Below are 27,438 nucleotides of genomic sequence, written 5' to 3'. Positions count from 1 at the left end.
AAATTTGTTTTTGTTCCAGATTGGATCAAAAATATCTCATTTTGAAATTTCCAGTGAAATGAAATGTCCACACAAAAAAATTGTTTCAGATCAACTGAATTGTATTGTTTTGATAAAACATTTTGAAACAATATATCACTGGAATTTATGATCTAATATAAAATAAAACGCAGCTCAAAACATAATTTCGTCATAATCTACACATTCCCACTGAATTTGTGATTTTAAGGAACTGGCATTTTCTGATGGAAGAAACATTCATCTGGAAAATTTTCGATCCGCTTGAGTTACAATGCACTGAAACACATTTTGTCAATAACAGTATTGGACATGGCTAGACTCAAAGACCCTCTTCTGTCCCTAGAGTAGATGTTATCTTATTCTGTAAAATCTTCATACGCAGAGCACCAGAAATGACATTGGAAAGAGTCCCACAGAGAGAGCGAAGCACATTCTACAGCATTGATTTCACTGGGCTGGGACGAGAGGGGAGAGACTAAAATAACTGTTTTTTCCATCGCTTTTACAGTTAACAAAAGTAAATATACTGTCACATGACATAGCTCTCTGCCTGTTTCCATGCTGGATGATCTCTTTATATGGGCTCTTCTGAGTCTTTCTTTCTGGGATTAAAAAGCGCTTTCATGAGCTCCTTTAAAAAACTGTATCCCAATCACTTTACTTTTATGACACTTTTGTGTGCAGACTTGCAAATTTCTAGTAATGGCTGAGCAGTGCAAAAACCAAACTAGAACATAAGAATGGCCACACTGGGTCAGACCAAAGGTCCACCTATCCCAGTATCCTGTCTTCCAGCAGTGGCCAGTGCCAGGTGCCCCAGAGGGAATGAACAGAATGGGTAATCATCAAGTGATCCTTTCCCTGGTTGCCCATTCCCAGCTTCTGGCAAACAGAGGGCCAGGGACAGAGGCTAGGGACAGCCCTTGATGGACCTATTCTCTGTGAATGTTTCTAGTTCTTTTTGTAACCCTGTTATAGTCTTGGTCTTCACAACATCCTCTGGCAAAAATTCCACAGGTTGACTGTGTGTTTGTGAAGAATTTCTTCCTTTGGTTTGTTTTAAACCTGCTGCCTATTCATTTCATTTGGTGACCCCCTAGTTCTTGTGTTATGAGAAGGAATAAATAACACCTCCTTATTCGATAGCATTCTCAGAAAAGAGCAAGCTGATTTTTGGAAACTGTGTGGATGCACAGACCACAGCTTCACTCTACAAAACGTAATAAAACAGTGCTTAGAATGGCAATGGCAACGCTTTTGATAGCATTTACAGGACCAGCCTATGGTGCATTCTGCAGGCATATGGAATTCCTTTCCATATAATCAACGTCATCAAAAGCTCCTATTTCAACTTTACATGCAGTGTTGATCACAGTGAACTCAGTTTTGAAGTCAAAACAGGAGTACATCGGGGTGTGTCATGCCTGCAATCCTCTTCAACATTGCCATCAACTGGGTAATGCAGCATACAACAGAAGACATGCCAAGAGGCATTAAATGGACACACTTCTCATCCCTTGAAGACCTGGACTTTGCAGATGATGTCGCTCTCCTATCACATATCCAACACCATATACAAGAAAAAACAACTCGACTCAATGCATTCAGCCAGCAAATTGGACTGAAAATCAACCACAATAAGACAGACATCATGGCCCTTAATATTGCCTCACCATCACCAGTATGCATAGAGGATTATGTTCTCACCAATGTAGAAACATTCACATAGTTGGGTAGCACCCTGATGGCGGAACAAGCCAGGACATCCCGAACAAAATCAATAAAGCCAGGAACACCTTCAGGAGCTTAAATACAGTCTGGAAATCATCAAAATACAACACCAAAAACAAACTCAAGATTTGTCAGCGCTGTATACTTTCAACACTACTTTACAGTGAAGAATGCTGGGGAATGAGAAAGTATGACATGTCCAAACTGTTTTCATTCCATACAACCTGCCTCAGAAAAACCCTCCACATATCTTGGCCCAGAACACCAAGATCTATTGACAGAGTGCAGCCAAGAGGGTCTGAGCATCATCATTGCCAGGAGGCGTTGAAGATGGATCGGTCATGTGCTTTGGATGGAAACTGATTCCATCACCAGAGTAGCAATAAGATGGAAACCTGAAGGCAAGCAAAAATGAGGTCGTGCGAAAACATCATGGCAAAGAGCTGTGGAAGCCGAGCTGAAAAACCTGGGGCACAGTTGGGGAACCACTGCCAGAAACAGACAGGAGTGGAGGAGCTTCGTCGCTGCCCTAAATGCCAGAAGCGTAATAGGAACATGATGATGATGATTTACTTTCTCCACACTAGTTATGATTTTATAGATGTCGGTCATATCCCCCCTTAGTCATTTCTTTTCCAAGCTGAAAAGTTCCAGTCTTATTAATCTCTCTTCATATGGAAGCCGTTCCACACCCCTAATCATTTTTATTGTCCTTTTCTGAACCTTTTCCAATTCCAATATATCTTTTTTGAGATGGGGCAACCACAATTGCATGCAGTATTCAACTAAATATCCAACTCTGAATTTCAGTACAAAGACTTCAGCTGGTTCATATTATCTGAGGAACAAATGAAGAATATTAAAGAACTACAAATTCCTAAAGTATTTTTCTCACCTAATGTATTTCACTTGGGATTGAGGCCAAGGTTTTCAAAAATAGGAGCCTAAAGTTGGTGCTGCACCCTGAGCAGCTCCCATTGCAGGGAGAGCCCAGCAGTTCTGGTTCGCATGGATCATCCAGTGGCATAGGAGCCAGTCTTCCCAGCACTCACCCTCTCCCTGCTGCTGGAATAGAGGGGATGTCTGGGGTGAACAGGCACTACCAGAGCTTCCCTGTGCTTTCCTGCCTGCTGAATCCCATTATGACCTGTCAGGGCTTTTGGTAGCTGGCATAATTCAGAATAGGTTTTAGGCTGCTCTCTTGTTGATGCCACACTGCTTGCCGGCCCAAGAGTGCCCTCTGCATCTCTTTACCTACACCACATGCCCCTCCAGCAAGAGTTGAGGGCAGGATTGGGCTACTAAAAAAGAGAGAAACATAGTTTTGTTGCTAGTGCTCCCTGAGCACTGGAAAGCAGGAGACCATCTTGTACAGATCATGGCACTTCAGGGTCCAAGAGGACAAGCCAGGCCAGGATGTTTCTGAGGCCATAGCCCTGCCCCCTCTCCATCTTTGAACAGTAGCTTAGCATCAGAGCAAACGTGGTGGAGTACAAGCTACTCTTGCAGTACAGGGCATTCCCTTCAGCAATCCAAGACATTATTTCTGCTCCTTGACTATCCATCCGTAATTATTTCAGAGGCCTTGCTCTAGCGGTGCCCCTTTAGCAGCACTCCGACTAACAATATCTGCAAAGAATTCCAAAAGGCTCTAAACATTGGAACAAGCTTCAAGAAAACACGTCTTGAAGATGCTGCACATCAACATGCTGAATGTGTGTGTGTACTGTAATGCCATCAGAGCGCAGCACAGAAAAGCGCTTTACAACCATAGCAAGTCATTTTTCAGTGGGAGGTGCTTGTTAGATTTCTGTAACTGAATTTGTCACATTTGTCATGTTGCAGGTTGAACCACTCATATTTCGGATTAAAATCAAACCATTTCATGCAATGTCAAATTCTCCAAAGAAACAAATAATCCATCTACATTAGTCTGCCTGTCCCCTGACGGTAGCTGCTGATACCAGTATCTCAGCTTCATCTGAAACATAGCATGGCCTCATCTTACCATAGTTCCACAGTTGCTCAGAGAGTACACAAAATGAAACCGGTGTTATGCTTTCAATCAACCAGTCTCTGTAATGCTCCGGTTATTTGCTTTCATCGGTTTGGAAGTTTTCTCACTAAATGTGAGGGCAAGTTTACACCCAGCCCTGCATGGACTGGAAGGGGCAGAGGGAAGATGGCGCACAGGACCTGGAGCTGCACTACCTCCACAGTACAGGGGCACGATAGAGCCTGTGAACCCCAATCCTGTAATGTGAAGCACATGGATGAGTTGACTTTTATGGCTGGCTTCAACATGGTGTGCAGGGGTGCAGCAATCTGACTAGGCACAACATATTGCAGGGTTGGGGCCTCCATCTGGACCCTCATTAGCTTTAAAAGTGTTCATGTCCTCTCTGTAGTGTGAACAAAAGTCTTGGATCCACCATTACCTAGAAGCCAGTGCAGACTTCAGCAATTATAGCAATAATTGTGCCTAGGAAATGAAATATTGTTGTCTGCTGACAAGGCTTTTGTTTTGTTTTGTTTTACACAAACACATGGGGCCATAGTGTTTAAGAGGTCAAAGAAGCACATGCCACCAGAAGGGGGCAGACTGGGTATGAAAGGATCCAAGGTGAGAAATAGAGCATCCAACTGAAAGTTCCATTCCTACCCTACCAACTTCATTAAACTCTAGGGGTATGTCTACACTGCAGTGAAACACCCACAGCTGGCCCATGTCAGTGGACTAAGGCTTGTGGGGTTTGGGCTGTGGGGCTATAAAATGGCGGTGTAGACATTCTGGAACCCTGGGACCCTATGAAGGCAGAGGGTCCCAGAACTCAGGCTCCACTTCAAGCCTGAACATTTACACTGCAATTTCACACCCCTGCAGCCTGAGCCCTGTGAGTCCTAGACATCTGACCTGAGCCAGTTGTGAGGGGTTTATTGCAGTATAGGCATACTTTAGGAGTCTAATTAACAATTGTGGTACATACTCTTTGCCCTCCCATTTTGCTTATAAAACAAAGTCGTCTGCACACTCAGAATGACCTACGTACCACAGCTGCACCATTTCCTTCTTTCTTCTTACTTTCAAGACTCAAAGCAACCAACTTAACCCCATTGAAAAGCTTTACTGGTATGTAGGTTAAAAAAAGATCAAGACAGCATGATCTGGTATTTCTGGACCTAGCGTGCCCCCCGCCCTTACTGTTAAAAGCATGACCCTTATTCTCCCAGCAAGGAAGATCTGCAACTGGATCAGCAAGTTATTGTAGGGCTTCAGTGTGTGAAAAGTGGGCCCAAAATCAGTGTTATTCAGTCTTCTTTGGAAAGTGTTTCAGTTCACTGTATAATTCATTATAATTCAAAATGCTTTTTTTCCTCATAGAGATTATACAACACTATTTGAAGACCCCATTAGCGCAATCTCATGGGTTAATAAAATGATCAGATATTTAAGGATCATGAAGGTCATTAAACTGCTTATAGTATATAAAGTAACATGTCATTTCAAGACAATGCATCATATCTAATACAGAGCTTTTTGAAGCACCAGGAGGATCTGGAAAGCCAGTTTTGTTTACATAAATATGTCCATCTTCAGTACAAAATTTGACTCTCTCAATTACCTTTCCACAACATCCTCTCCATTCCAGCAAGTCGAGCTGTCCCGCATCACCAGGTCCCCATCACACAGCCTTTCTGCTATAGAGGCATAAAAGGTTCGGGATCGTTTCATGTAGTTGATGAACTCTCTACAAATTAGGAAGAGAAGAAATTAACAGCAGAGCAGTGAATTCCTGGGGTAAGTTAAATCTTTGGTTCATGGTTCTGTAAAATTAAAAGTTTGCAACCCTTTCAAAAAGAAAAAAATCTAGCAAAGTTAATTTGCTCTTGTTTAAAGTGCATTCCTGTTGTTGATGTATCCTCCATCCCTATTTACCACAGCATTAATAGATTACATTGTGTTTAAAAGGTAGCGTTAACAAACAGCATTAGTGCATCCCACATGGATTGAAAAATTCATTTAAAGCTTTTGTATCAACAGAGAAAACATTATTTGTTTTCTGTTAAATGGATGTGTTCTGTCTATAACTAAAAGTCAATATTTTTACCCTTCCCCCCAGCCAGGGAGTGATTAATTAAGATGCTGTCAGTGCTATTCCTGGATGGAAAAGGCTACCTATAACCAACCATGCAGTCCTCCATTAAGTGACTTGAACATACAATTCAAGTGTAGAAAAGCCAACCTTGTTGAGAGGGGGTTAGCACCACCCCACCATTGCCTTCCATGTCAGCTTTGTCTTAAAAAGGATGCTCCCTCTCATCAAGTCTGGTGCCCTGCCAGTAGTCGTGGCCTGTGCTTCATGTTTTGGAGGAAAAACAAAAAGTCTGGATAGTGCAAAGAGCCTGTTGTCTGATGTGGAATGGAGGGAAAAATTCCTTCCCAGGGGCAACCAGCTGATGTCCTAATACATGATTATACCTGTCTTACTAAGGTAACCATATAAAATAAATGTTTACCCACATGACCACAGCTTTACCTCAGATACCAGAGTATTTCTCTGTGTTTAGAATTCCAAGGAGTGAGATTATGGGAAGTATTTCTGTAACCTTAGGTACTCCTAACTGGTACCCTTCATGTCTAAGCCTTGGTGCTATGAAAATACTGTTCTGGACATGATGCAAAGCCATGCACAAAAACTGAAACTAGCGCTCTAAAGGTCAGTTGTTGCTATTCCTGCTCTCCCATGCCATCAACACTGCAGTGTGGAAAGACAACAAAACCATTCTGCTTCAATTGCTTCCAGGGGGCAGGCTGTATAGGGTGACATTCCATGGACAAGGGGTTTGGTGATATGGTGGGTCGCATTGCACGGGAGTTGTCAAGGTATTTGTTACTATGTTGGGGACAAAGGGGGCCTTTAGCAAGACTCAACTCCCCAGGATGTAGCAAACACAGCAGAGTCGCTAGACACCCACTCCTGCCAAACCATGGGTTTGGGGGATGGATTCCTTTTCCTCTAGCCCTTCTTAGGCCTAGTTTTCACTAGGAAATAAGAGGTTTTACAACCAAGTTTTAGCTACTATGGGGTAACTAACACATGGTTAAAGCCTAGCAGGGACACAGCTGTTGTAGTTTTAACATGAGGGCAATTATTTGGTTCTAAGGAAGATATGATCTGAGCCTATTCATGTCATTTTAGCAGAACTGTGCAGTCACTTTGGGTTCACAAGCATGGAATGAGCACCTCTGCCTCTCCCTTTCCTCCTCCTCACACATTTTCTCTCTGCTTGGTGCAGTAATTAAATAAGTAGTAAACCTATGACTTAGATACATCACTACCTGACCCCATAGGATCGCCTTAAGGGCTATCCATTGTATGAAGGTTGCAGAGATGCCTAGCTTGAAGGTTGGTCAGTCTACCAAACACACTGCTCTCTCAAAATGCACTCTTCTAAGAGTGTGCTGTTCATCTTAACCCTGTTTTCCCAAAGCTGTAAAGTCCTTTGGTATTCTTGAAAGATTTCAGTTTATGTTGTACATACATAAACACAAAGTCTCAAAATAATATCTTAGCAAATATAAAATTACGTGTTGATTTCTACTGTTTTCATTTCTTACAAAGGAAAACTATTTAAATTTTAATAGGAACATTGTATTTTCCAACGGTTCACATGGTAATAAACCATTATTGATTTCTAAAGTAGCTGTATTCAAACATCTGTCTTTCCTAGATCAGAGTTGGTAATGGAACCAAGAGCCTTATAATTTGGATGAGTTACACAAAGAGACAACAAAATATGTCACCTTGTTTTCATTCTTACCGAGAGATTTTTTTCAAACTTCTGGATTTGTCATTCTTTGAAGCTTTCAGAGGCAGAGAACTGGAATAGGCCGGGGAGAATAAGCATCAATCAGAAGAGGTTGGGGGTGGGGGAGAAGCAGGAATTCAGGCAAATGAGGAAAAGAAATGAGAAAAAAGTAAAAATTATTTGAAAGAAAGGGTCATCAAGCACATGCACAGGATTATCTCAGAAAACAAATGAGGAAAACTATCATGAGATTTTCCAAAGTATAGATACAATTAAAAATATGTCAATGCATTACTGAAAAACATCAAGGCTGGTGGTTGAAGAGCTTTTTCCTAAGATAGCTTCAAACAAAAATTACAATTACAAATGCAGCAAATACAACAACATGCTAAAAATAAATTCTATGGACTTGAAATCTACCATATCCATATATGGAATGAATGAGTTGTAAATACAGGTCAGCTCTTATGTATATGAGAAAACAATAGGAAAAAAATGGCTTTGCGCACCACACAAAAGGAAGTACAAGTGGAAACTCTTCGTTTTTCAGGGTAATGAGCAATTTGTTTAATCTTTTCATGGTTATGCAAGTACAGATTTTTGTGCTGTTCAGTTCTGGGACTCAACAACTGATAGCATTGAATGAGACAGGACTTCATGTGCATAAGAACCACCCTCCAAAGTAGAAAAGCCAGTTCACAGGATCATGCCAGAGGAAACAGCTAAAATGGATTTCTCTAGGAAAGCCCACATTTCCACAAGATAATGGCTCTTTTAGCAGTCCAGATTCAAGCATACATATGTGTTTTGTGGTTCTGCCATCCTGAGCTGTATAGAAATATTTGGATTAACTATTTCACATATGGTGGGGAGCCTGATGACGCTCTCATTTACATCAGAATAAATCAGGAGTAGTCAGTGTAAGATCAGGCTTTGGATGTCTAATCACCCCTCAATACTTCTGCATAATGCAATGGCTTTGTTGGGAGCTATACATGCACATAAAAGGCAACACAGACCCTTGTGCACCTTAGATACCCAGTGAAGCTTTACTGAAGAAAATGGACTATATTTTCAACAGCACTGAGCAGCACAAAGCGGAAGTCAGAGAGTTGGGGGATAAGGTAGCAAAGGAAGGCTGCTCTAAATTACTGAGACTGCTAATGGCCCTGAGAAGCCATTATAACATCCATGGATGGCCAGTGTGCTGAGATGCCCTGACCACTTCCTCATTAACCCACCATGTTCCCATACTGACCACTTGGAGGGATGGTGGCATGGGAGTACTGCTACACCAGTTCCATGCTGTGCCACTAGAGGGTCCCCTTTGCACTGGGGTGATGCTCCTAGTGGGCCAGCTAAACACAAAGCAGCCCTTATGCTGGGGAAAAACAATGGCCAATGGGCACTATGTGCATGGGTCAGACTACCAACACTTGTTCTGAGTTGTTTTAATCTTCTCCATAGCCATTTGATTTGCAGTTGGCATTAACAATGTGTTTTGTACTTCCTCTTTGATAAAATTCGAGCATTAAACACACCTACAGTTAGAGCCAACAGATACATTTAATTCAAATCAAATAGGTAGAATTGATTTCATACATTTCTTAAGAAACTCAAAATTAGTTATTTTAATAAAAATAAAAGACTCCCGGGTCACAAAAGAACAATGAAACCCTGACATAGTAAGATTTCAAATGCTGCCTTCTCTAATTAGAGACCAAATGCCATGTTTTATTTCTTTGCTAAGCAGAATATATTTCTATATTTGTAGGTAGATCTGTATCCAATCTGTGTTTAGTGGCGTGAAAAATATATTAAATACAGAACAGATACTAAAGGAGGGTATTTTCGCTTTCCCAAGTGTTCTGATCCAAGCCCAAAGAGTGTTTTGTGCTGAAATAAACAATAAAATCCCAATTTACTGATTGAGATATATGCTCTGTGTATTCCTACATCATCACGTAGCTTCACTTTTCCTGACATCCCTGCTATACATTACAGTAACCTCCAGGTTAAGAAATGACTACAACAGCAATGTTGCCAGTTTCAGTTAATCTCTAAAGAGTGTTGTGCAATTAAAAAAAAGGTAATTAAATCTATATATCTTCTTCATGCTGTAGTGTTGTAAATACATTCAGAGTTAGAAATTTACTAAGACCATGCAGTATTTGTACAAATTTCAGTCATCGTGCATTGTCCCAAAGGAAACAGATTTAGTAGAATTAAGAAAAAAAGGTGCAGGAACTGAATTTACACGGAGATGAATTAGGGAATCCATTTTAGTGAGAGAAAAAGTTCAGCAAAATACAAACATGTTATATCAGGAGAGCACTTAACACATGAGCTTAATTTTAAGTGCATGAGATGTCCCAGAGCTAAGCATGTGATTAAAAGATTTAATTCAGAATCCATCCCTATTCAGCACAGGACTTAGACATGTGCTTAACTTGAAACACATCTTTAAATCCCATTGCACTCAAAGGGATTAAAGCATGTGCTTATAGCTAGGCACCTGCTGAAGTCCTGGGCTGAATTTAAGTATGTATTTGAGTAGGTTGCCAGGTCAGGGATGGAGTATCAGCATTTTGAATTAGTTTACTGAGTTAACATCTACTCTATCTTATAGTACTCTGGAATCCCTCAGTAAATCAATGGTACTGTTGCCCTTTACAGAGCATGGTGTATGTGCTGATGAGTTCTTTGATGACTGCTGAGTCTGATGTGTGAGTGACACTCCCATCCACAGGTAGGGTACATCCATGCACTAGCAATGATCTGAATCTGAGCAGCAGATTCTTTCCTCCTCTGTCCCTGGTCATCACAAAAGCTTGATCCAGTCCGCCTCAGAATGCCTTGCTCCATCTACAAGCTGACTCTAGCAAACAGAGCAGCATTCTGCATTCCTTTTCCAATCATCCGCAGATACGAAGTGATCTTTGCACACATCTCAAAATCTGTGCAGCACTCTGCCTCTCTTTCTAGTCCCTTTGTGAGCTTCAGAGTACAGCACACTCTTTGGGATCCAGTAATCCACCATTAACTTGACACGTCCAAGCTTCCTGAGTCTTTTCTTACAAATCAATGTTCCCATGAATGACATACCACCATGATTTAACACTTTCACATTTGTCACCCTGTCTTGCAATCTTAGTCAAAGAATTTTATGCAAGCATCTATATCAAAGCTGTTTAGTCTTATGGCATATTTGTCATCAGTCATAAATACAGATTTTCACTTTAGTTGACAATTTGTTATTTGTTATCTAGGCTCTGTCTTGCAAAAGATCAAAGTTCTTGGATGCTTTGCTGATTCTACTAGTGAGCTCAGCATCAAGATCTACATTGCTGGTAACAGTAGCGTCAAAGTAGCAAAACTGGTAAATAACATTCAGATGAATAACATCTAAGGTGATATCTGGAACTGGTTCTGAAGAGCTTTGGTGCATGATAGCCTTCTACAAGCTTAGTGCTAGCCCAAAGATTTTGCATGAATCAGAGAACTTGGTAATAAGATGTTGTAGGGCATAAACATTATGATCCACAAACCTCCATCATGTCTAGTGTTAAGATAGACACCCTCTTGAACGTCACAGAATGCATGTGGAAGCAGGAAAGAAAAGTAAATATTAAACACTGTAGAAGCTCATATTCTACCCTGCTTCACTCCATTATTGATGTTAAACGAGTGAGACTTTTGGTTTTCATACATTACAGTTGCCTTCATGCCACGGTGTAAGGATTTCATTATATAAGCTTCGTCAGAACACTCTGAAGCCCTAACCAACTAACCATGTCAAAGGCTTTTGTTAAATCTATAAAAGCCATGTACAGTGGAATACGCTTCTCTCTGCACTTTTCTTGCAGTTGTCTTACAGAGAAGACCATGTCTATGGTGAACCTTCCCAAACTGAAGCCACACTGGCTCTCAGGAGAGATTCTCTCAGCTAAAGTTTGAAGTCTAGGTAAAAGAATACAGCTTAAGATTTTCCTCACAATGTTAAGAAGAGATATACCTCTGTGGTTATTACAATAACTTCTGGCTCCTTTAATTTTATAGAGTTGGATGAAGCAAGCATCCTGAAAATCTTGCAGAACAGTTTCTTCCTTCCAATAGAGTAGCAGTACCTTGTGTAATCTTTGCAGCAAGTCTTTGTTTGCACATTTATAGATTTCAGCAGGTAAACAGTCAGATCCTGAAGCTTTGTGGTTGGGAATCTTTTTGATGTTTTGTTCAAGTTCCTCTAGAGTAGATTTGGCATCCAGCAAAGTCATAACTTCAAACCCAGGCACTTCCACTAACACACGTTGGTCTACTACAGACTCCCTTGAGTATATCATTCCATGGTGCTCAATCCACCTCTCCAGTTGCTTCCTTTTATCAGCTAAGCTATTGCCATCCAGATCTTTCAGCGGAGCTGTCTTGTTCTTTATCGGACAAATGGACTTTCTAATGCCCTCATATAACCATCTACTGTCACCTGCATCAGCCGCCTATTGGACGCTGTCATAGAGACCCAGCCAAAATTCTTGAGCACACCTCCTAGAAAATATTTGAACAACCTTACGAGCTTCTTTTAGGTTGTTGAGTGAATCAGTAGTAGGAGTAGACTTTTGTAGGTGATCTTTTCCTCTCATCGAGTGGCAGCAGTATCTCCAAGTGGTCTACAAACCACCAGACTTTTTTTAGTATTCTTTCCAAAGCTCTTGATTGCCACATTGTACATATTTGTCTTCAGGACTTTCCATGCATCTGAGGCAGTTTCAGTAGATACTCTATTGGAAAACCTCTCTTTGGAACACTAAGTCAAACCCATATCAATAAAACTTGCTATTTTCACTTTGACATAGTGTAAGTGGTGCGGCCCCTATTATTTAGCCAGAGGTATCATACTGATGTAATGTAGATTGCTTTACTGGTCATACGGAAATCCCAAGGAAGAGGAAGTGGCTGTGTGTGTGTGTCTGCATGCCGAGGCTTAGGTCGTGGTGGGATTGAAAGCAAAAGAATGAGTACAGAGGATATGTGCAGGTTACAGGCTACACAGAATTGGTCCCTGTGGGAGGGAGAGAGTAGGAACAGGCCCTGGGCTGCAGTGGAGAGAGGGAAGAATCATGGAACAGCATGTGTTTGAATTAAGAGAGCCACGGCAGCACAGAATCCCCACTGACCCTCTTCTCTCAACATGAGCAAGTTATGGGGACAACCAATAAGCAACCTGTCACGGCTGATGAGCTGGGTAACTCACTGTTCTGCTTCTAGCTCTGTAGAGCATGAGAAAGGAGGAGCTAGAGACAGAACAAAGCAGAGAGAGTCACTCCCCTGAACAAACGAAAGGAGATGGGGCACACAAAAACAAAAGAGGAGTTTATGGGGAAAGAGGGAGAAAATATCTGGAGCTGGGGAAAGGGAACTTAAATTTAAATGGTCACAGATTCACTGAACAGTGTAGCAAGGGATTTCACCGGACAAGAGGGCCCGTTCGGGGATCATAAAGCAGCAAGGAGAGGACAGCACCCGAGGCCTGGGAGTTCCATGAAAAGGAACGCTGAACTGAGAAGGTCCTGCTCCCAACCAGATCCTACCAGAACGAGAATGGAAAAGCAGAGCAGCTAGGCTGATAAGTAATTGTCTCAGAGGAACGCAGAGGGGGAAAAAGGTTCATTCAATCTGTTAGTCATTCATCACTGTATGGCCTGATTTTCAAAGGTGCAGCTGCACAGCATCTTTTGAAAATCAAGATGTTCATGATTCCGGCCATGATTCTTTATATGGCTCTGCGTAGATGGAGCCCTGTGCCCATGTGGAGCTTACTACAGAATAGTGGGCTTGGCAAACAACTGCTCGATGCTCTCTCTCTATTTTTTTTTTAAATACAGGCTGTCTGATTAGGAGCTGTAGCACAGACCACTGTGATTCCCCCAGTGTGTTGGGAAAAGAAACATGGTAAACCACACTAATTCTTCTCTTTGAACTTGGAATCATTCTGCAAAGGTTACAGGCCTGATCTACAGCTGATGTACACTGGTGTATCTCCATTGAATTCAGGATGAGTAGGAAGGATAGTCTCGTTTGCTGAGCAATAGACTGGGACTTGGGAGACCTGGGTCCTATTCCTGGCTCAGCAAATCACTATATCTAGCCAGTTCTTCAGTTTCCTTTCTGTAAAGTGGGGCTAATACTTCCCTACCTCCCAGGGTCTTGATAAAATCCACTAGTTACTGTGGCCTGCTGTGGGGCCATGTTAGTACCTAGATACACAACTGAAAATCTTGCTCCTTGTATTTTAAATTTCCAGAAGTCATGGCACCACATAGCATTATGATTAATGAATCTCATAAACTAGATTCTCCATAACAGTTAAGATATCTGCCTGTCTAAATATATTTTAACATAACTCACTGCACTTAGGATTTCATACATCAGTTATAAAATTTTATATGAGCTAAAATTGCTTTTTATTGATAACATATGCGATTAAATGACATATGAAGAATAGTAAGTCCATCACTGTATATTTCTCAATATTTATAGCTCTCCAGTTATTTCCAAAAGCAAAGCACAAACTTTACGCAACCTGTTTTCCCACAGGTCTTGGAAAGATGAAGTCCATCCCACACATATTTACCAACACCAGCTCATACGTTAACTCCTAGTATGCTGGTTCTTCATCACACCTTTCTCACTACATTTCCATAACACATCACACTAATCAGTGAAATGTAAGGATGTGCTCAGCTCAGCTGATGTCATGATGCATTCACCAGCTTCTGGCAACATTTTATAATTAGTAGCATATTAGTTTTATTATATTTTCTTTGGTATCTATAGTAATAAATATCAAAGGGCTGTTCTCTGATTAATTAAAAGTCTCAGGGCCAGATCCTCAGCTATATAAATTGGTGTGACCCACTGCTCATTTACACCAGCTCAGGATCTGGCTCATAGGCCAATTCTGCTAAAAATGCAATGCTGAGTGAAGATAGTGAGATAGATCTTGTCAGGGACAGAACCAGACCAGTACATTTAAAAAACAAATTCTGTTAACTGTATTTCAGTTTATACTTCAGATTATTACCACGGAATTTTTAAAATCTAATTTACTTTTTACCAGCCAGGCTGCTTGCTTTTTTACATTTCATGCAGCTTGCACAATGAAAATCAGTTAGCCCCAAACACCAGCACAAGTTGCTGTGCTTTGGTTGCAAACTGCCGAAGAATGTGATCGAGAAGTACACTGTAGTCACAACTTTTTTTTCTTTTTTCTTTTTTAAGACAGTGTATTTGGGTTTCGGAATGCACATAGGTTTGGAAAAAATCAAAATAGATGTGGGTGCAAATCTTACAGCCTGAACTCATCGAGGCAGGCACTCAAGTGGAATAAAGCCAAACTCTGCTCTCAGTTACACCAGTGTAAATCCAGACCCATCTCCACTAACTTCAGCGAAATTATTCCCGATTTATACTGACATAGCAGGATTTAATTTAGCCAGTAATAAGTAATTGGAATTCTCTTGTAAACTGGCACTGAAATTCACTTAAACGTACCCTGGGTAGGATCAGCTTCCCTAAGCCACACATGGAAGAGACGCTCCACAGAGAGACACGCCCCCTTCTGTGGCACATCCTCGGGCCCCACCCAAACCCTAATCTAAGGTTCACGTGGGCGAGGGGGTGAAGACCAGGAAACTTGGGGGCAATAGTGTGTAGGCCGGGGAGGGGTCAGAGAGGATGCACATCACAAAATTCCCTCTTCCCCACCACATAATTTAGGCACACGAGAACCATGGCAGAGGGACACCTTGGTAGCACAGCTACTTTGTAGCTGCACTGACAGGTGGCTGGAAGGCTGGAGCCAACGTGGAGGCACAGGGCCTACACGCAGATGGACCTGGCCTTGCTCAATCCCTGAAAATTCACCAGAAGCCCACTGCCTAATCAACTGGGGGAGGAATGTGTATGCCAAATTCTTTCCTCCACTACAGAAAAGGGGAGTAACGCTGCATCATGGAAATCTCCCCCTTCCCCCCACATGCAGCCCATCCCATGGATGATCCATCCCAATATCAATTGTCCTTAAAGGCCAGGAGCAAATGGACTCCTACAGGGCAATGTCCTGAAGTCACCCAGTTTTTACTCTGGCAAAGCTCCCATTGTTTACGATAAGAGTTTGCCAAATTAAAGACTGAGTCAATACTGATTAACGACATCAGGACTGGCCTGCAAGAAATACTGTCAGGCTTCAACTGGAAAGCACTACAGGGACCAATTATTCCCTCAAATACATCTACGTAACTACCAGGAAAGCTAGAGCCAGCGCTAGGCCTAAACAGACTAAGCAATTCCTTAGGCCCCCAAGCAGCTCAAGGGGCCCCCTTATTTGCTTTTTATTATGTGTTGTGTGTGGGGAGTCCCAACAAGATTCCAGTTTAGGGCCCCCAATGGACTAGCACCACCTCCGAGGAAAGCCTAAGACTGTTGTGGGTGGATATCAGAGGACAGAATTGGGTTTAAACACTCCTGCATGCGAAATAGTTAATGCAAATTATGAGGAATAAGGTTTATTTCAATGCACTTAGAGATATGTTTCACGTAGGGTTACCTCCTTTTATTGTTTAGATTAGCAGAGTGAGCCATCGTGAGAGCCTGGGTTTCAGCCATGTCTTTTGCTTGCACTATATTATCTGGTGAAGGTTTTGCTTCTCTTTCTTGGGGCTGTCCACACACTTTGTCAACCTGTAACAAAGAAGGAGGGGAAAAAACAAATGTAATTGTGTTGTTTGAAGTAAAAAGCAGATTAAATAGCACAGAAGCAAGTTTGTCCATTTTGGCTCATGTTGCGTATGAGGGAATCTCTGCACCACACCACAAGAGGCTGTCTGGGGCAGGCTGTCCGGGGCAGATGGATCCTTGTTTTCTTGGGATCAAACCCCTGCACTAGAGTGTTAATGTCAACAGGCATGACATATATGATTGCTACCGACAATTTACCAGCTACTAGGACATCATGCAGTGTCCCAACTGTGCCACACCTGGAGATGGACTCCAAGAGTGAGCCTCAATCCCCTTTTCCTACATCACAATTTCACTTGACTTGGTGACCAACCTGAAGTGCAATGTGTGTGGACATCGGGCATAAGAAAGCTGCCTAGCAAGAACTACACATTGGTGTGGGGCCTTTCTATAGGACAGGAGTTGAAGAAAGTGTTTCCACACCCACTTGTCTTTACCTGGCAATCTGGCCAGAAGTTATAAGGTGTATGGAGTAAGGTGGATCTCTGGCCTGTATCTGGATGCTCAGACGCTTATTTGGAGGATGAACAGGCTAGTTACGGAAGCTTTTCTAGCCTGAATCAGGAGGGCGGGGTAAAATTGGGGTCTTCAGATCTTATTGGGCTTTAAAATGTAAGGTGCAAAATTATGTAGGCTCTAGTCTGTAGCAGAAGGATGCGTGGAGGGTCGATTGTGCCTCTGGCCTGTATGAGATCATAAGAAGTAGGATGTTGGTGTCTGTGTTCAGAACTGCTGGTTGAACTGGGGGAGGACTGAACATCTAGTCCATACACAGGTGTTGTTTACCAGTCAAGACACGGGATGTAGGTGGGTCTAGCAATGCCTGTGGCCCATAAAGAAAATGCAACTGGCATAAGGTGAGATACAGGGGTCAGAGTTAAGGGTGGTAATGAACCTTCACTGAATTTCCTGACTTTTAAACATTTTGTTTCTTTTAACTGCTGCACAGCGTTCTGTTAACATAATTTTTAAGGGCGCTATTTCTAATAGTAACTCAGTCTTAACTAAGGTTTGTCTGGGATTTATGGACAAATTTCCAAATCTGGGTACCTAAAGTTAGACACCTAAATCCACATTTAGAGACTTAAGTAAAGGCAGCCTTACTTTTAGTGAGCCCTCACAGCTGCCACAGGTTCTCAGTTCAGTGCCTAGGCTCTATTGGGCACTCGAGTTTCAAAGTTTTAGTCGGCATATATTTTTTGGTCCCTAAATTATTCCCTCCTAATTAAAATAGCCAACATCTGAATTTCACCCAAATTAAATTGCTTATTGTAAACTAGCTTCTTCCAGGAAGGAGGACTGTGTTGGAATTGGAAGCTATCACTTTAAGAGTGTGGAAGGAGAAGCAGGGGCAGATACCAGTCCTGCTTGCAAAGTGTGGTGCATGCAAGCAGAGTCAATTTGAAGAGAGCCAATTAAAGCAAGATGGGGTGAGTTGTGCCTCTCTGCCTTAGGGAGCAGCCTGTTTTCGTCCTCTGTTTGGGGTTCTTGTGCAATATTGTTCTGATTTCTAAGAAAAAAAGCAGTATTACATTGTAGCCTTCCAGCAAGAATATTTCTGTTTTTAACTAACTTATCTGTGTATATGCTGTGAACACACCACCAGTGTATGCTGGGGGTGTCACAGGAGGACTAAACAAGTAGGAATCAGCAGAAGAAAATCTCTGTTGATAAAAATCAGTGCATGTTTCCATAAGCAAAATGGAATCACTCAGCTCCCAGGCCGACCCATAAACATTCACCTCTGCTCTTTTTTCAGCAGCCCTTCCCAGGAGGATTTTCCAAGGGGAGGGGAAAGTGAAGTTGGTGTTAACTCCTTGTGTACTGGGGTCCAGGTACTGCCCCTGCATGTTAGCACACTAATACCCTTCAATACTGTAGTACAGATAACTATTAATAATAGGGCAACAGTCCCCATTTTATAAGGTGAAAATTATCATCTTTCAATATCTATTTCTACATTAAAAACTTTAAAAATACATCAAAAGCAATACAAAAAAATCCATCATCCAGCATAGCATTTAATTTGGTATTGGGAGCCACTGCCTCTGTCTCCTTGCTTATGCCATTTGAGTATTTGGATTCTTGCTGTACTGTGCATTCTACTGCACTTATAAAAACCCTACTGAGCCATGTCTTTCTTTCTGCCACTTGCTGAGCATTCCTGAACATGGATGACTTCAAATATTCTCTCTTTCATCTCTTCACACCAGTGAGCTATGTTGTCTCTCTCTCTCCTCAGCACAGGTGCAGTACAGCTAAATCCACCTCTGTTTACTCACTCCAGGAAAGTTACTCCTACGTAAGCCGAAGGGACACTTTCAATTGAGAAGCAGGCACGCTGTAGATATTGAAAATGAACACTTGGGAAGCCGCATGCAAGATGCTGACCAACAGTGCTAGGAATACGAGTTACTGCCTATTCCAGTGTAACGTATCGCAGTGAATTTATATTACAGCAATCTGATTTAAATGCATTGGATTAATCCTAACATTTCACACGGTAGCGGGAGGTGGAGCCATGCACCCGGCTCAGCAGTGGCATATGCTTTGGTCTCACCGCACGAGGGGCATATCTTTAAATACACTCAAGGCAGAGCTTTGTGAATGAAATATTTTATTTCAGTCTCTTCCAAACCTTTGAGAGCACATAAGAACATAAGAATGGCCATACTGGGTCAGACCAAAGGTCCATCCAGCCCAGTATCCTGTCTACTGACAGTGGCCAAAGCCAGGTGCCCCAGAGGGCGTGAACCTAACAGGTAACGATCAAGTGATCTCTCTCCTGCCATCCATCTTCACCCTCTGACAAACAGAGGCTAGGGACACCATTCCCTACCCATCCTAGCCATTAATGGACTTAACCTCCATGAATTTATCCAGTTCTCTTTTAAATCCTGTTATAGTCCTAGCCTTCACAACCTCCCCAGGCAAGGAGTTCCAGAGGTTGACTGTGCGCTGTGTGAAGAAGAACTTCCTTTTATTTGTTTTAAACCTGCTGCCCATTAATTTCATTTGGTGGCCCCTACTTCTTATATTATGGGAACAAGTAAATAACTTTTCCTTATTCACTTTGTCCACACCACCCATGATTAAAACCACATAATTGGAAACATAAACCAAAAATCCCTGAAACCTATAGGAGACTGGGCAGATGGGTGTAAAAGCAGCTGAGTCACATTCTGGCAAAGGGTTTCTTGCATCCTTTGCTCTGCACCTCATATGTCTCACACATTGCAATATTCCAACATCCCAGTACAAGCTACTGCAAACACCTCTCTAATTACACTACATCAGAAGAGCTAGGAGCCACTGGCTTTAAAAATTAGAGCTGCCAAATCAAGTCTCTGACTGTGGATTAGTTTTAAGGCAGTTCTTAACTAATGAGCAGAATTCATGGGAAAACTGAAATTTTTCCCCTGTGAAATTTCAGTTGAAAAAAAAAATCTTTCTTTGAGGTTTTCTGTAAAAAGTATTATTGGCACACAAAACCTTAAATTAAAGTGAATAAATGAAGACTCAGCACACCACTTCTAAAAGGTTGCCGACCCCTGCTCTAACTCTAAGATAACAAGTGTAAATAAAAAACTATTAAAAATTAAAAAACAGACATATTCAGGTTTTAGGATACCTGAAATTTACTGCTAGAGATGATTTTTTCTGTTAAAGAGGTTAAAAAAGTTGAGAGCTTAGTTGTCTGTTGTCACTTTCACAACACACAACATTATTGCCAAACTCAATTTATAAAATATCATGAGATTGGCTTAAAAATTAGATTCTAAAACAAATAAAAAATCTTTATATTTGCTTTCTGGTTTTTAAGACTTTAGGTTTCATAATTTCAGGCTCTTCTCTTCCACTATGAGGGCTAGAAACATGGAGGGGGTTGGGAGAGCTTGTATGCTTAAAAAAAACCCCAAACCCACTAATTACCTGACTCTAGGAGCAGGATCTTTAAAGAAAACATCAAATTTTGTGGTATGGGATAAAATCGCAAGAGTTGGCAACACTTACAATAAAAATCAATCATCAGTAAGGCTGGAGAATAAAGCAAGTTTGGGATTTTGCACAACTAATTTTTCAGTTACCTCAGATATTTCTAAAATAATCCCATAATCAACACAGACTATTAACAACCTAATCTTTCAAATTTCCTTCTTTAAATTTCCAGGCCTCAACATTAAGCCAGCCAAACTTTGGTTACTAATAGATGAAAGGTTACGTCTCTTTATCACCTATGATAGTGCTAAGCCGTTCCTATTGTCTCATTTTAATAATAATAAAAATAAAAACCGAACTCTATTTTCTAAAGGTGAAGAACTACATTGAGAAGCTGGTATTCCTGATAAGCTGTTGCCACCTGAATATCAATAAAGTTTTATGATGCCATATATTTTTCTTGGGCTTTTTGCTTTAAATGCCAAGGACTGTTAAATCCTAGTTTCTCTGATAAATGCTAGCTAAATTTTGATCTAAGTATCTCTATTCCGTTTTCTTTTATGGATTTTCCTTAGCACAGAAACATACACTCATGTATATGAAGGATTATTACTTGACCCCTGCCATTTGTCCTTTATAAGAGTGATTATTTACAATTATTGCAAAAGCTTAACAAAAATAAATTGAAAAAAATGTCATTCAAAATCCTTTGAACTCTCTCAGCTTGAGCAACCTTAAAAATTTAGGTCATATTTAATATACTTAATATAATCAAACAAGGAGAAAATGTCATGCCCTTCTAGACTTGGAGGGAATATTATTTCCCTAAATCGGGAGACCTTTTCCCCATTTCAGAACATAATGTTCTCTGATTCTACAGAGAGAAGGTTTGAAATTTTAAAATACGAGATTGTCATGTGGTTAGTACTGGAGTTACTATTAAAGCCCTTGTGTCCTTTCAAACAGCTTTCTGCCTTTATCTGTAGCCACGCAGCCCCAGCGAAATCAAGTCCAGCATCTACCCTGACAAACTTCAAAATTCCAGTGACTTCCAGGGGGTTACCCAGGTGTAAACAAGAGCACAGTTTTGTCTAGTATGGCCTTATGGGCAAACTAAGGGTAGAGTTACTCTTTTCACGTTGGACTCCTCGGAGGTCACAGAATCATAGAAGATTAAGGTTGGAAGTGACCTCAGGAGGTCATCTAATCCAGTGGTTATCAAAATAGGGCCGCTACTTGTTCAGGGAAAGCCCCTGGTGGGCCGGGCCGGTTTCTTTACCTGCCACGTCCGCAGGTTTGGCCGATCGTGGCTCCCACTGACCGCGGTTCGCCGCTCCAGGCCAATAGGGACTGTGGGAAGCGGTACGGGCCGAGGGATGTGCTGGCCACCATTCCTGCAGCTCCCATTGGCTTGGAGCGGCGAACCACGGCCAGTGGGAGCCGCGATTGGCCGAACCTGCGGACGCGGCCAGTAAACAAACCGGCCGGCCCGCCAGGGGCTTTCCCTGAACAAGCGGCAGCCCTAGTTTGAGAACCACTGATCTAGTCCAAACACCTGCTCAGAGCAGGACCAGCACAGACTAAATCATCCCAGCCAAGGCTTTGTCAAGCCTTAAAAACCTCTAAGGATGGAGATTCCACCACCTCTTCCCAAGCTGACTCAGAGGTTATTGATTGGCTCAAGACCATCAGTTGTTTTTTCCACCTAAACATTGCCTTGCTTGTCTTGCCCACACCCAATCACTATATCTATTTCTCTCTCTGCTACTCCGATGGTGCCTGACACAGAATCCTAAACTTGTCTCAGAAACAACAGGGAGTGCCCCACCCCACATGTGCTAACAATTCATAAAGACATTCAGCTTTATCTGAATTGCAGGTTAAAATATTATTCTCCCTTCAAAAGTGATGTGTGAGATCAATTTTGACCTTAGGTAAGCTAGAGCCAAGTCCTGCAAGCCTTTACTCGTTATGACTTCTCAGGAACAGGACATTGTGGACAGCTCAGCTAATGAAAACCACCGCTCAATATGAAGCGGAGATAAAAAAAATGTAAAAAGCAAACAAAATGTAGGGTGGATAAGGAATGGGATAGAAAATAATATTGAAAATTACAATGGTTTATATAAATTATTGGTATGCCCTCACCCGGAATACTGTAATCGGTTCTGATCCCACTAGCCAAGATTTGCAAATATGAGTCATGATTTTGAGTACTTCAATTTTTTTCAAGCTGAATTTGAGGCACTCTAAAACAGCTTGAGTTTCACAGGGTGGTTGCTCAGAACTCTCTGAAAATCAGGGCCTTTTAGAGCATCTAGTTCAGGGAACCAAAAAATTAAGGCCTAGTTTTAATTAAGGATATAGGCAAAAACAGAGGGGAGTTCTGAAATGAGTGATAAAAGATATTAGAGGTACAAAAAAAGACTTCCAGATAAAGAGAGATTGAAAATATTGCGGCTGTTTAGTCTACAGAGAAGATGAATAGGAGGAGACAGATGAGCCAGTGCTTTTCTCCTAATACAAGAACAGGAAGACATGCAATGAAACTAAAAGTCACATTTAAAACTTATAAAACAAAATGTATTTTTATGCAGTAATAATGATAACACCTACCTCTTCAATCATGTTTTTCATAAGTAAATCTCAAAGCACTTTACAAAGGAGGTTGGTATCATTATCCCTATTTTACAGATGGCAAAACTGAACCCAGGGGAGAGGTGACATGTTGTAACTAAATGCATAACTTAATTGTGGAACTCATTGCCACTAGATATCATTGAGGTCAAGAGCTTAGAACTAAAAAGCATTATACATTTATATGGATAATGAGAACATCGACTGTTATATTAGATAGAATTTCTTTTTTTAAAATAAGGGATACAAACCCATATACTCCAAGGCATAAGCCAGCAGAAGCAACTTCCCCTCTGGCAAATTATTCCATAATAGTCCATTATAGAGTTTCCTTCACTTTTTTTTGGTAACATCTGGTTCTGGCCACTAGGATATTGGACTAGATAGATCACGGGTCTGATCAATTCCTATGTTCCTATGCAATATGGTCATTCACCTCTATGGAAATTTTGCCCGAGTAAGGACAATATTTAGTCCACAGTTTGTATGAGGAAATTATTTTAATTAAATTAAATGACTGCACTTCTATAACAAAAGCTCATTCAGTAAATGAACTGCCAGCTCCCCTGAAGGGTAACTGTTGATCTGGAGGTAATAACGTAGTTTTATTATTATATCTCTCAGGAGGCAGCAGGGTCCCATAGGTATGGCAATGGGCTGGGAGTCAGAAGCCATTCCCACCTGTGCTACTGACCAATTATGTGACCTTGGTCAAGTCAATCTCTCTGCCTTGTTTATTTAGCATGTAAACTCTTTGGGGCAGAGACAGCCTCTTACTATGTGTCTGTGCAGTGCCTCTCAAAACCTCTGTTGGAGCCTATGGGTGCTATTGTAATAGAAATACATAATAGTAACAACTGTAACAAAGTTCTTAACATTTTTCATCCTGAGTTTCACTGTGGAAAAAAATTGAAGTAAAAACAAAAACAACTTTTTCCCTATCATCTAGTTTTTTTCTACGTAGTAAAGATTTAAACAGCACAGAAGCAGACATTTAAAATTCTACAGAACAAATGTGCCCTTTAAGTTTGATCCATTATCAACAAGTCATTAAAAACAATCAGTCCGTTTTTGAAAAAAAGAAAAGCATATCTATAAATTTTACAGGGAAGAATTTGGCTGTTAATGTATATGTTTACTGTGGGATTATTTTAATTGTTAATTATTTGCATTGTGGTAGTGTCTAGAGGCTGCAGTCAGGGATCAGGGCCCCATTGCGCTAGCAAACAACAAAGTCCCTCCACCGAAAAGCTTACAATCTAATTTTAAGAGAAGAGATAATTGGTGGATACAATAAACAGATGGGGAAATCAAGACAAAAGAGATGATTATGCTCTTGAAACAGTCCTTTGTACGTGATACTCTTCTATTAATTTCCCTTCCTTCCTAGCAAACAACAACAAAATGCCATATTACTGAGAGGGCTAACACCAACCAGAGGCTGTTTTAAATCTCACAATAATTGGGTTATTTGATGCTAAATCCTCCCCTGACTCATACTCACTGAACCCCATTCACTGAAAAGGGCCTGTATGGGTGACAGCAATATTTTGGTGCTCTGTACTCAGAGCAACAGAACCACTGACCCTGAGAAAATCCAGAGGCATAAGATACTTTTCCCACCAACCAAAGTCTCCTCCTGGCTGCTAACAGACTGGCAGATTGCTCTTCAGTCAGTACCTTGCTGCTCAGGGAAACCTTTGCCTTAGGCTCTAGCTCCCTGTTTGGTCCTCAGTCCTCTTACTAATGTTTGGCAAGTGAGATCTACTGTAAGCTTTTGGGTGTCAGGTGTCTAAGGTGTGAAGGCAAAATGTCTTGGGAGGCTGTCACATTCTGGAATGCAATCCAGACCAGTGAGGGCCCATGTCATCATTGCGTGCTCTGTAACCCTGAGTGCCTTCAGTGATGTGCTGCTGTGGCTCACAGCATGGAGCCAGCAGCTGGCTTGTTACACCCCAGCCACACTCTGGTACCCACCAGCCTTGGTTACTACTGACCAAGTGACCCCAACACACTCCCTGTCCAAATTGTCCCAAAACCATGATCTCTGCCATATCCAGCCCTTTCCTGGGCCATTCAGAGGAATACTAAGGTTCCTTTGCTCCTTTAAAGGGTCAGCATCCAGCAGCTTGCCACATTAACTGGAGTTAACAATCATTTCGATTCAAACACAGCACTGGGTTGGTTTAGAATAAAATAAAACAAGTTTATTAACAACAGGAACTAGGCTAAGTGATGCCAAGTAAAAGAAAATAAAGGTGGAGATGGCTACAAGCAAATAAAAGTGAAAACATGCATCTAAAAGTCCAAATATTAATCTAGCAAGGTACAAGCCTTTAAAATGGTTTCTCTCATCAATCAAACTTTGCCCAGCATGGCCAATTGTCTCTCAGTCTACCACCAAAGTACAGGGTCTTGGTTCCCCTTTTCTTCCTAGGTCAAAGAAAATGAGGGATTCTTTGCACCTCTCTTCTATAGTCCAGTGAACCTTTAAAATGGATTCTGCTGAAAGTTACCCCCCAAATAAAGTTAATTCAAGCTGGAAGAAGGAAACATGCAGTCTGGCAGTGAAGGAAGTTCCATGTTGGTTTCTTCTTCCCTGGGGTTTGCTGAATGCAAATTGATCTGTTCCTGCCATCTCCGATGTAAATAAATTGCCACTTGACATGTGATTGCTAATCAACTCTGATGACATGTGACGGGAGGCATTGGCTTGTCCTTTGTCTGGGAGAAACCTGTTTACCCACTACCCAGGCTTGTCTGGTAAAAACATTTTAATTCTGCATTTCCTTCATATTTGTATGGTCCCTTGGGCATTTAGCATACACACACCATGCAAGAATATTAATGATCAGTGTGTTGTTAGTTTTCCAATGATACCTTACATGATATATATCTGATACAGTTTATGACATTAATGAACTGGTCAGGCCAGCTGAAACTCACTAGCAGATGCCAGTGAGCCCCTTGCCCTCTTGCACTGGGATGCTGTTAGGGTCACAAAGATGCCCCAGGCTTACAATCCAAGCTCCTTGTCTTCTTCTCAAGGGACTATGTCCCATATATAAAATGAAATCATAATAAATGTGTGTTATTTACAATCTCAAAATACTGGAACATTATCAGTAAATCAAGAAAGCACAACTAACTTCTCTAGCTAAAAACAGGGCAGTAACTTCAGGCAGTCATTTCCTTGAAGGTTATGGGAAGATTAAATGAAAGCAGTGGCTAGTTAGACCTCAACCCTATGACAGATGTACTAGGAAACTATTAATTACACAGATTCAAGAGAAGAGACATTAGGAAGGAAGTTGCCTTGTAGGATCCAGTAATAGACTGGGCAAATCTAGCCTATCAAACAATAATTGAGCATTTCCTAAACTGTTTGAATTGGAAAAATTAAAAGACAAAGTCTTATTATTATTTCAAGTTCACAAACTGTAAACTAACTATTGCCTCTCTGTTAGCAAAACGGAGCCAAAATAACCTCCGGTGATGCTCCTAACTGCATCAGCCAGTCAGAGAATCAGAACCAATATCATTGTGGCCAGTGCTAACTAATCCATCTTGAAACTCAAAAATGTTTTGCAAAAAGTGGCACTGAAATTTTTACAGATATAGAGATAATGGGGAGAAAAGTCAGTGCCCAGTTTAGTTGCAATATTCACGAATATGAAACCTTGCACAAGAAATGCAAGCTCCATGAACTCCAAAGGGACTGGTTTCAAATATTTAGAACTTCTCTGTGAATAATTATTTAATGAACTCTAATGAAAAGTGAAAACTTTAATGAACTCTGTTACAGTATAAACAGTTTAACCTGATGCATTTTGAGGTCAAGTTATGTTTCTGGATATCTCTGTGGAAAGTATCATGTAATGACTCTGTCCATCTATGCAAAAAGGTTTAATCTATCTTCCTTTTTGAACAAAAGGGTCAAGCTTTGAAGCTAGTCTATTTATTGGAAAAGATGAGAACTTTACAAAGTATGACAGCAAAGCATAGTTTGCAAATCAGCCATGAAATTGCTTATTAAAAGTAAATGCCCTGCTGGGCTTTTTAGGCTTATGTGAATATATATTGTTTTCCTTTGCATGTCTTTTCTATGGCAGAACAGACACATGCTCCATGACATGCTGGCCTTTCATACACAAACAGTGGGTCAGATTCTGTAGTTGCTACTTTAGCAAAATTCCCAACATCTTCCACAGGTATTTTGCTCAAATAAGGAATGCAAAATTTACCCCAGAGTGATTTGGGAGAGAATTTAAGCAAAGCAGTTATGGACATGCTTGAATGCAACTGAAGTCCCATTGATTTCGGATTTAAAAACATATACTGAAAGTGAAGCTCATACTCGTATTCTTCACTGAATAGGGATAATTTGCTGAATTGAGCCTTAGACGGGAGCATATATTTTGGAAATTTCATGTAAAGTCACTGAGACACCTATTCATATGAACATTTAAGAAACCAGCTGTATATTATTCTACCTTTTCAACAGCA

General features: G+C 41.1%; 1 protein-coding gene across 3 annotated transcripts in view; it reads right to left on the bottom strand.

The window, feature by feature from the left end:
• LOC311526006 (glypican-5-like) overlaps positions 1-27,438 on the bottom strand; it is a 601,789-nt gene that overhangs the window by 353,012 nt on the left and 221,339 nt on the right. For 2 of the 3 annotated variants that reach the window (XM_084638602.1, XM_084638600.1), the window contains exons 4-6: positions 16,166-16,299; positions 7,576-7,635; positions 5,376-5,501 (exon numbers count right to left, since the gene is read on the bottom strand). In XM_084638602.1, the coding sequence (XP_084494728.1) occupies positions 5,376-5,501; positions 7,576-7,635; positions 16,166-16,299 (320 nt within the window). The remainder of the gene's footprint in view (positions 1-5,375; positions 5,502-7,575; positions 7,636-16,165; positions 16,300-27,438) is intronic. The other variant, XM_084638601.1, reaches the window with a different exon arrangement.

This window comes from Lepidochelys olivacea, assembly GCF_965140295.1.
Source record: "Lepidochelys olivacea isolate rLepOli2 genome assembly, chromosome: 9".
NCBI lineage: Eukaryota > Metazoa > Chordata > Testudines > Cheloniidae > Lepidochelys > Lepidochelys olivacea.
Note: the sequence above shows the minus strand (reverse complement) of the source record. Positions and strands in the feature narration are given on the sequence as shown.